At 40.1% G+C, this 10,885-nt stretch overlaps 1 protein-coding gene across 1 annotated transcript in view; it reads right to left on the bottom strand.

Annotated features, from left to right (window-relative positions):
• The window catches only part of LOC113235036 (signal peptidase complex subunit 3), a 15,038-nt gene extending 5,075 nt beyond the window's left edge, over positions 1 to 9,963 (bottom strand). Inside the window, exons 1-7 of the mRNA XM_026470566.1 lie at positions 9,903 to 9,963; positions 8,296 to 8,466; positions 7,474 to 7,590; positions 6,700 to 6,813; positions 2,766 to 2,774; positions 1,130 to 1,277; positions 774 to 1,040 (exon numbers count right to left, since the gene is read on the bottom strand). Coding sequence (XP_026326351.1) covers positions 774 to 1,040; positions 1,130 to 1,277; positions 2,766 to 2,774; positions 6,700 to 6,813; positions 7,474 to 7,590; positions 8,296 to 8,466; positions 9,903 to 9,948 — 872 coding nt within the window. The 5' untranslated portion in view covers positions 9,949 to 9,963. The remainder of the gene's footprint in view (positions 1 to 773; positions 1,041 to 1,129; positions 1,278 to 2,765; positions 2,775 to 6,699; positions 6,814 to 7,473; positions 7,591 to 8,295; positions 8,467 to 9,902) is intronic.
• Between the last annotated feature and the right edge of the window lie 922 nt (positions 9,964 to 10,885).

Genomic DNA, 10,885 nt, shown 5'->3' with positions numbered 1-10,885 from the left:
AACAGTATTTAATATTTGGTGAATCCCCTTTCACGCGGGGGGCGTATTTAATTATTACAGGAGTGAGCAGGATAGGTAATGAGCATTGTTTTTGATCCGAGGTGCCGAAGTTCGCATCATTACGTATACGCAATATTGCGTATATTGGCACCCGCAGTAAGAATTTTATCTGCGATGCCGGCTACGTATTGTTGCGTAGAAGACCATTTGTATGGTGGCCACCGATTTCGGCTTGTAGATTACCTTCGGCAGTCAATGGGTTAATGCTGTCTCTGCCTTTGCTCTGTACTGGTGACCACAATAGATTAGTCAATGGTGAGGTGAGGGCCCTGATGCCCTGAATGAAGTCACTCTAATAATTGCATTCATGTTTTTTTTTAAATCAAATGACAAGACAAACAAGTCATGAGCTTGGTTGTAAATGACGTACCTGTCCATAACAGTGCCATTCTAGAGCTTTAATGCACTAAGATTTGAGGGTCACTGTCAGTGGATCCAGTTATCCTGAGACAAGTTGACAAACCACATGTGCCTGTAATTTAACCAGCACCCAACAAACAGAACAGTAAGCCCTTCAAAACCAGAACACAGCAATGCTGACATTACTGCTTGTCGGCAGAAAAAGATGTGGTGGCAGTACTGCTCTGGATGAACTCTTTCACAAGCAGTTCTATTGCTACTTATAATTTATTTAACCTTACCATTGTATTTAATGAGTAGGTAAAGAATAATAATAATAAATTTCATAATGTATGGAATTGAGGGCTACTTACTTCAGACCATTTCCATCATCCCAGAAATAGTACTTAGTGTTCATATTCTTAAAGTCTAGAATAGCATTCTCTCCTCTGAGGATGATTTTATCCCAGAGAACCACTTGATTCAGTTCATTGTTTGGGGTTACATATTCTGCGGTAAGGTATAGAAACAACTGCTTTACGTTCCAATTAAACAGTGACGACAGGTCAGTCTTCAGATCAAAAGTCAGGAAACCGAGATCATTCCTCTCCCTAGACGCACCGTAGTCCGGTACATTTTTCCTGCAACGTCACAGAAACAACACTAGTAACGAATCCAAAATATCAAATACAAGTAAGATGTGATTGTTTTAACATTGTTTTTTACTTACACGACTACTTTTACCGTGTTCATATTTGCTGCAGTTCTGTAATCCACTGTTAAAGTGGATAGAAAGCAAAGGAAGGTGAGACATGCTAGCACACTCAGGGTGTACGTAAGGATAGCGTTACCTCTTGTTAGCACTGAATACATTTTGTCTAGTTAATATTAAATTCAACAATAACTAATATGTAGCGGTGGCATTTATATCGCACCGATAGTCGTCGATTTTATATTGCAAAGACACGTCAGAAATGTCAAACGTTGTACAAAGACGTTCCGTTTCAGAAAATTAGCCTGATGCAAATGATTTTTGTACAATATGAAATAAAATTGTAACAACTTAGACAGTTCTTGGTAGTTCGTTTTTGTTCGTTACTATACTAATATAAAGAGGAACGTATAATTTAATCTTTGATGGTATGATGGTAGTAGAAATTTTGTAAGTGTATCATTATGTTTATGATTTTCAAGAAGCGCCTAATGTTTTTGTAACCAAATGAGATATTGTGTGTATGTATTATGCGTTGTTGAAACACGTTTCTTAGCGATAAATTAAACGTTTTTATGCAATTAGCCAGAGTTTTCTTGCTACAAGGTAAAATCTATATAAGTTCTAGGTACCTATATACGTATAAACGGAAGACTAAATTGAATGGGTATAAATAACATCTTTGTTACTTCATTATCCACACCATCCAAAACTCGACACTGTCAATAGCAGGTCCTTGTAAAAGAGTTCGTCCAGGGAAGTTCTGCCGACTTACCTATTTCTGCCGCCAACCAGTTATGTAAGCATTGCTACGGTTCAGATTTTGCGGGCGCTGGTTAAATTACAGGCACATGGGTGACGGGCGCAGTGGCAGTGTTAACTGCTATGGATAGGCGTGTCGCTTACCACCAGGCGCATGACTTCTTCGTCCCGTTACTTAGTACCATGAAAAAAAATCCACGCATTGCTGGGTATAAGATCGCCACGATTTTACGCTTGTCTCACTCATCTACGACCTGCGACTTTGACAATGTTGTTTACCCATCTCAATGCAGGACTGCCGTGTCAGACGTATCTCATGTATCTCACGAAACCTAGTCTTGAGAAAAAGCTGTTTATAGTTTTTTTTCGTAATTTGCCTTTATTTCACGAAGATTTTACGCAAATAATGAAGAAAAAACGTAAAAAGATTGGTTAAAGCCTAAGGAATACGGGGAATGTTTCAGACATCTGAAAAAGTATAAATTTTTTAATTTATTACCGATAATAGAGTTTGGTGTAACAAGCTCCCCGTACAAATTAAGTCAAGCGACGTTCTGTATCTAAAGATACAGGACTTACGCCCAACACGTTTAACGCAAAATGATTTGCTAAATGGGAAGTTACCTGTACTAAACAGGTAACTTCAAGATACCAGAAATTGGCATGATAGATAATGTTAATGTAAATTGTATGTAGTTATTAACTAAGTATTGGTGAACGAAAAAAATTAACTCGCACATGAACTTTGAAATAATAAAATAGGTCCATTCATTGCAATACAGTTTTGGAGTGGTGTTTTGCTGATTAGTAAAAAGTGTTTATAAACTGTCGCATAAACGCTATAAATTAAACTTTACGTAAGGTTTTTTCATGGTGTGCAAGGGGCAGGTACCGAATTTTTCTGTTTTGTGCCTTCTAGTTGACACGCAGTTGAGATCATGGGATGACCATTCCAACATATGAGTGAGACGTCTGATGAGGCTCGGCATGCGCCCAGAGACGTAGAATCGTCATTCTAGTGGCTTTTAATACTCACTATCAAGAATGGCTGTTACCATACCACATGACCGATCATGCTGGGAGAGCGACGCGAAAACTTGCGTTAACGCTAAGCCTTTCCCAGTTTGTCAGTTGCTCATCAGGATCCCAGACGTTGAATCTCATATGGTTTCACATTGCCTCATATCCCTGACAGGCTTGCTTTTCTTCAGGGGACTCGTTGATTTGTGTTGATGCTGTAGTCGAAGTCTTGCGTTTGGGAATGGTGTATTACATATCATACTCTGATGTCCCAATGGACCCCAAGTTAGTAGTCCAGGAGTGAATTAGTTACAGCATTAAGACTTCGCTTAGGATACGTTCCTTTGAACAAGTTCGGATATCTGATGTCAAAGGTTCCTTCACCAAACTGTGGGATATGTGCGACAACAGAAGACGTCTATCATGTGATAATGGAGTGTGTTAGGAGTGAGGTGTTAAGACAACAGATTCCGGACTGAACGCTGTGTTCAGCATATGCAACAGCATCTTGGCCAGCCCCTTGTCTAAGGAGGCCAGGATGTTATACAACGTTGTGAAATTAGTAATACCTAGATTGTAATATCTCAGTATCACCCCTATGAGGGTGGCATATCTATAAAGATAAAACCCTCTGTAAAAATAAAGAAAAGAAATCGCGGGTCAGACGGAATTCCTACAATAGCACTGCGTAACTGTGCACCTGAGTTGTCTCCTGTTCTCACACGCTTGTATCGCTCTCACTTCAAACTGGTTTAGTTCTCAGGTCGTGAAAGCATGCATCAAACGTGCACTTGAGCCTAAAAATGGAAGCAGATCTGACCCTGTCAACTATTGGCCTATCTCAATCATTTCCATATTTTGCAAGACTTTAAAACGTGTAGTTAACAACGGCCGCCAGTCGTACCTTAAAGACAGTGACCTCCTCAGTGATCGCCAGTACCGATTCCGACAAGGTCAATCTACGGATGATCTTGTGGCGTAAGCCTGACACGTTTGGACTGAGGGTATGAAAGGGGTTGGCCAAGCTCTTGCAGTGTCTTTGGATATATCTACAGCCTTTGTCGGGATCTGCCACGCAAATTTTTTAAGCGTATCTACGCATAGAATCCATAGCCAAAAATGCAGCGAGGCAGCTTGTCATCCTTTCCAGGATGAGGCGTTATTTCACACCGGGACAGCCCCGTATCTTCAACATGTGTTTTGATTACAGTGACCCTCCATATCAATCTTTTGGTTATGCAGGAAGGACACTACAACCTGACATCATCCGGTTCTCGAGAGGCTAGTGCCTCGGGTGAGCCGCTCCGGGTGCACGTACAGTACCCTCCCTATTTTCCAGATAGGTACCGGAGTTGTTGGCACGCTCACTTCCCGTTGTGCATTTCACAACTAACAGTTGCCACCGCTAAGCCGTTGACTCTAAAGTCCATTATCAAATATCCACTTGGTGGTGGAGCTGTTTTTTTCCCAGAAGCTACGCGACTGGAGGGACCGGAGAAATGTCTAGCTCATCCTCTATTAGCTCTCTGAGCTTGTGCCGGAGATGTCGGTCGCAGTGTGTTGTGACAATTTCCGGACATAGCTTTCAACTATACGGGAAACTTACCTTGCCTTAGGCCCTCGTCTAGACCGCTACTAAGATGCGCTAGTAGCACACAAGACAGACCCCCAGCCACACATCACCGGGCAGACGAAAATTTTCGTCTCTACAGTTACCACAAGCCCCGGCGAGTCCATATCCAGTGTCTGTGTCCGGGTCAGGGCTTGGCCCGGTCGCTCGCCGTACACTGGTCTTACCAAAGAGCCCGTAGTCTCCCCGGAACCCCTTATCTCTCCGGTCAATAGATAGGGACAACACACATCGGGAGATCCCTATATTTGTCTACATTACTTTTAATTATAGTGATCTTAGTTCCTTAAGGTATACGAGAAGGGCACTATAAACTATGCGTGCACGGAAACTTTCTAAATTCAGGTTCTGACCCCAGATTAGCCAGTGTACAGGGTTGTCATAGACTGTCACTGATTTCATCCGGCTCCCAAGAGGCTAGTGCCTCGGGTGAGCACACGCACCGCGATAGTTACTTGAGCTGTACCAAGCACTAGTTCGGTCGTGTATTGAATACAGCTGCCACCTATGAGATTGTTCTGCTAAATACCAACTGGCCGCCTTGGATTTAGTTGAAAAGCGTATCAAGACGCTTACCTATGTATGTGTCCCTGTGAAGAGACTTGTGGGTGACTCGGCTTAGTAGATGGGAAGCTGCAGAGCCTTGATTACCGCCGTAAAGTTGCCTGCTTGTCCGTGTTCTACAAGATATATCATGAAGAGTATTTGATGGAATTGCAAAATTTAGTTCCGCCTCATTTTTATGGCAAACGGCTATGAAGTAGAATTCTCTGCTAGCCGATTTATTCCCTGAACGCTATAACTAAAGCCTTTATTTATTTATTTAAACTTTATTGTACAATACACTGAAGTACAAATGGCGGACTTAATGCCATAAGGCATTCTCTACCAGTCAACCATTGGGCCAAACAGAAAAAAAATACAATAGGTTGTTGCTACACTTAAACAAGAAGAACAATATAGTAAACATACTTATTATACATAATAATAAACTTACATGTATATATTATAATAATAAATAATATGATATGTGTACCCAAAGCAACATTATACAGTGTCTTAATTTTGACAATTGTCAAACAGATACTTGCGCAACATGCGCTTGAAAGATAATTTGGTCTGAGCTTGTCTTACACGGAGCGGGAGCGCGTTCCAAAGACGGATTGCATAAAGAGTAAAATAATTAGACAAAAAATCAGTGCGGTGAGAAGGAATAGAGAGCTTAAGGCTACGGGAAGATCGAAATTCGCAACCCGGCCGAGCGTTTTGAAATTGAAATGAACATTTACATTTTACATCAGGTGCAGCCGGGTCGAACAAGATGGAGAAAAGAGTGGTTAAAATTCTTAAGGACCTGCGTTCACGGATGGGAAGCCAATTTAGTTGACGACGATAAGCAGAGATGTGGTCATACTTCCGCAGACCAAAAATAAACCTAATGCAGTTTTTAAGAAGACGATCTAATCTATTCAAAAAGATGGTGTTCATGCTACATCCGCGACTTCATCGTTGTTTTTCATCAAGTGAGATGGTCTTCCAAATCTTCATACAAACTCAGTCACGGCTAACTCATGTAACTTTAGTAAACTGAGATACATTTTGCTCGTCGTGTGAGAAACTTGTCGCGCTCATACATTGTAACTTCAGATGCAGTATTTAGCCATAATTCACTATGGCAAAATCAAAGTTACATGACAGCCAATTTCAAGGAACTGGTGGACAATATTCAAATCAATTTTTGATGGGTGGATGCAGTAGGTAGAAAAAATACGATTCAGAGTTGTTACCCGTAACTCAGTTAACAGATATACGCCTGACACGGCAAAGGACGTCTCACGTCTCTGTAGCCACCTGTTGGCCCCCATTCGATTGTCATTTATTACTTACTTACCTTATTTTAATGTTTACCATTTAAGAAATATTCTGTGGTTTTATTTCAGTAATAAGTAAAGAAAATATATATTTAAGAGCTAACATTAAAATGAAAGAAGGCACAAAATTAAAGAGACTTAAAAAAAATTAATCTTAATCAAATCACCATGTACATGTATATATTTACGAAGTTTCTATGATGAAACAATGAAACAAGCCATCAGAAAAGAAATGAAGAAGGAAATTATAGAAATGTTAGTCGACCATATTGCGTTGTTGCAAGGAACTAATCCTGGTTCAGAACGGCATAAGCAGACTCTAGTTGAAAAACTACCGTTGACTTCATCGTAACATCCACTTGTGATGGCTTGTCCCCTCGAATTTATAGCTCTAGTACACATGTAGGTCGCGTTTTCCACTGCAAATGACAAAAAAAAAAGAATAGGTAACATTCCAAACTGTCTTAGATGAAAATACTCTATTAATTTAGTTAGATGACATGTTTATCCGTTGCAGATCTGAAAGGGTGTTGTAGAGTTAGTAGAAGTGCCCTCCAGGTGGAGGACATACCCACTAAAACCCTCCCGGCTTGTCCTATTGGACAGGTATTGTAGGCGCCGAGGGATTCCGCAAATTCACCACTATGACAAACGCCCCCGGCCACCTCGGTTTCCAGCAAGGTTCCCGCGCTAAAGAGGGGAGGGGTCGGCTCGCTTGACCCATCCCCCCAGACGGATGAGACCGTGCAATGTGGCAGGGGATCCCCGTCCCCTGTCTGCTGGCCTTACTTAGACCATAGGGTATCTAGGAAAATACGTTTTTCATACAAAACTGAGGACATCTTGCATAGGTCTGAAGCATGTAATTAACTACCACCTTATATATTCCATTGTAATATGCAATAAAGTATCGACTATATTTAGTACATTTTGATATATGTACAACATTGGCGTTTAGAGCTTTTTCCATTATACTTCGCAGGGTCATAAGAGATTAAATGTTACGTACGATATTATGCAGGTATTGTAACCTGTTTATAAGTTAAAGAACAAACCAACTTGTGTATATCGCGACTTACCATGTCCATCGAAATAATAGGTGAACTTAGCACACACATCATTCCTGGCGAGTATGCAGGACGCATTAAGTAAATAATTTCTCCAGATGTAGTCTATGTCGGGCCATGTTCCATCGTCTGAAAATGACAAGGATCGCAAGAAAATTTAGCAAGGGTATTGCAAAAATAATTATGCTTATCCATGAGATCCCAAAAACTAAACTAAATACACTTCAATTTTGTTCAAAAACGTCGTCACAGAGTTTTGTGAAGGCGGCATTGCAAGTACCTACTCATCAGTATGGCTGGTTAAGAAATAGGTAGCTTTAGTAGCAGTAGAACTCCTTGTGAACGAGTTCGTCCGGGGAAGTATCAACATATTTGGCGCAGTAGCAGTATCCCTCACATCTTTGATTAGATTTAAAGCTCTGAGTGGCACTGATGTGGACAGGCGAGTCGCTTTTTTATATAATACTAAGTGACGGGATGAACAAGTCGTGCGCCTGGTGGTAAGCGACACGCCTATCCATAACAGTTGCAGTGCCACTCAGAGCTTTAAATCACAAGATCTTAGGCGCACTGCCACTGCGCCCGTCACCCTGAGACATAAGTTAACAAGTCCCAGGTGCCCGTAATTTCACCAGCACCCTCCATGGTATCGATAGCGTGTTGGATAAACGCCAAAATCTCATTGGCTATGAGTTGTTGGGAACCCATTGCCACTTACGCGCCTATTATCGAAACTCGAATTAATTCTCACTGCGTAATGGAGCGCATCCGTTTCCGAACGGCACTGAATTACCGACTTAATTAAGAAGCACTCAAATAAAGAAAATGTCTTACAAGAAGCGACCAGAGGGCGTTGGCAGGGCACCCCGTCAGCCAAACGGGTGGCTTCTTCACATGTTCCGTTCAGAAAGTTACTAGTGTTTGTATACGCCGGTCCAAGCCATGTGAACTGGAAACATCGCCGTACCCTCGTGGATTCCTCATCGTCAGCTATCACGGCTGTGCCTAAATGCAAAAGTCAAATCAGCATAATGCATTTTGTACGGGAATTTTAGGTTACCGACTTCAGGTTATACAACCAATAGTCAATTAACCTATATAGGGTTAATTGTAAAATACTTACAACCTTCCAGGATTATATTATTAACATTATGAACATCAACTTCTATTCCATGATTTTTTACTAAAAATAATAAATTTACCAAAACTAAAAGTTGTTGTTGTTCTATCTGACACTTTTAGATTTGTATTTGGTAGTAGGTTCAATAATATAATGAAGGGACAAGGCGCTGGTACAAGGAAAGCTGGTCGTAGGAAAAATCGTGGCTGAAGAACATACGAGAGTGGATTTGGATAGTGAGCGCCGTCCTACTGTTCAACCTTGCCAGAAATAAGGATAAATATGCTGAGCTAACTGCCAACCTTCACTAGTTGAAGAGGCACCTTAAGAAGAAGATGTAAGTTCAAATATGCAAGCATTCTACCGGACGAACCCCACCTTCGCTCCTGCGTTTTACATCGGATAGGTATTTATGCCAGCGCTTTCTTTTGTTACCGCACAGAGTTATCACCTTTTACAGCGATCTATTTTTTTATTTTTTTTTTATACGAAAGTAAATTTGATTAACTATTACAAGTCATGGAACAAATGTAATAATATTTGTAATAAAACTCTACGAGATTGTTAGTAATATAACCCTGTGTACACAGGAAAACTTGTACAGTGTCATTGTGTGAAATTATAAATTGGATAGAATCACCCATAGATATGTCCCTCATATGCACCTTTTTTCACTCAATATCGTCGAAAATACACGATAAATAAATGTGTAAATCGGATATCTGCATGCAAAACTTTTTAGTTGCGTCGCTTGGAATATTTGAAAAATACTTCGCGTGTCAATGAAATCTTATCAGCGGTCTAGCAAGTATAAACCATCACAGAAAGGTATTTACATAAAATCTCCCTGTCGAAAGGTATATAAGTTTTTGTTGTGTTGGTCATTCACGGGCCGTCCTAGCGCTCTTTTTAAAACCAGACAGATTTTAAAAGATCTCCGTGAAGATAGGAATTATAAGAGTAAAAGAATTTGCGAGCAAATAATGTCCATGAATGCTAGGTGCAATTGAGTGACAAATGCTCTTTTGAATTGGCAATGAAATTTAATCATTGCAAAACTAGCGTATAATTAAAAATACAAAAGATTTGACTAGGTATTCTTTATCAATCATTTTATACTTATTATATGAATAAAATTGGGTCGCCGCTGCGAGGTGCCCAAAATGCTGGCGGCGTACCCCCTTCTAAAGCTACGCGAATACGTCGGGCAAGTTAGCTGCCGGCTCTTGACATATTCTCGGGTGACTCTATCCAAAAAAATTGCTTTAATTTGTTATAATTATTATCTTTAACATAACATTGATATCATTTTGATACTTACCAATAAAGAACAGTCCAATAGATAAAAACAATATATTTTTATACATTTTTTATTCACCTCACTATATACCTTTTATGTAAGTACATGACAGTTAAAATATTAAAAGCGAAATAAAATGCACTATAGTTTCAGCTAATGTTTACAATTCGCAAATTTAATGACGTCTATTGAATTTTCTTATCACTTAGAATATGAACATGAATCCTTTAGGTCTTTCATTATCTCTTACTTTAATTTCATTACCGGTATTATCAGTGCTGATTGCTAATGATTCTCTTAGATTAAACGTTATCACGGCCATTAACAATACGACGAAGTATGTAGTACGTACGTGTTGTTCTCAATAAAGGTGAATAACGTCAGCAACGAAGCATTTATTATCAAAATTCGAAAATCAATATTTGAATTCCTGTGGTAAACTGCTTATCGGGTATGCCGCGTATGTGGGTTATAACATTTGCAGAAGCGGACGCGGATGCGAATTTTTCAATGTTGAAACTGTAGGGGTTTGAATCCAAGGCCACGATAAAAATTAAAAGGCAGTTAAATAAAGAAAAAAGTGTCTAGTCTTTTAAAAACACTAAAATTATATCTAGGCTTGTATACACATCAAACTGCCTCCGTGACCGAACGGTTAGCATCCTGGTCTGCCACGCAGAGGTCAAATATTAGAGGTACCTACATTTATTTCCCTAGTTAGTTAGTTGGGTGTCATTTTTGGTTGTCCATGTCTGTGAGCGTTATTTATTTTACCTTTAGTTCGAATATCGCCTGTAGAACAAGAAAACAAGATCCGTCAATGTTTATCTAAAAATCAATGCTCTGGGTCGTGGTTAGTTCAGCAGTAGGGCCAGCACGATATCTCCATGCGAGAATGGCGGTATTCTGCGTATCGCATTAGTCGTGCAATGTCGACAGGTGTCCATTGCCATCCAGCGAGGCAATGCTGCCGGTGTAATAGGATCTTTTGAGTTGGCCACGAT

This window comes from Hyposmocoma kahamanoa, unplaced genomic scaffold (assembly GCF_003589595.1).
Source record: "Hyposmocoma kahamanoa isolate Upper Pololo Valley unplaced genomic scaffold, ASM358959v1 87, whole genome shotgun sequence".
In the NCBI taxonomy this organism is placed as follows: Eukaryota; Metazoa; Arthropoda; class Insecta; order Lepidoptera; family Cosmopterigidae; genus Hyposmocoma; species Hyposmocoma kahamanoa.
Note: the sequence above shows the minus strand (reverse complement) of the source record. Positions and strands in the feature narration are given on the sequence as shown.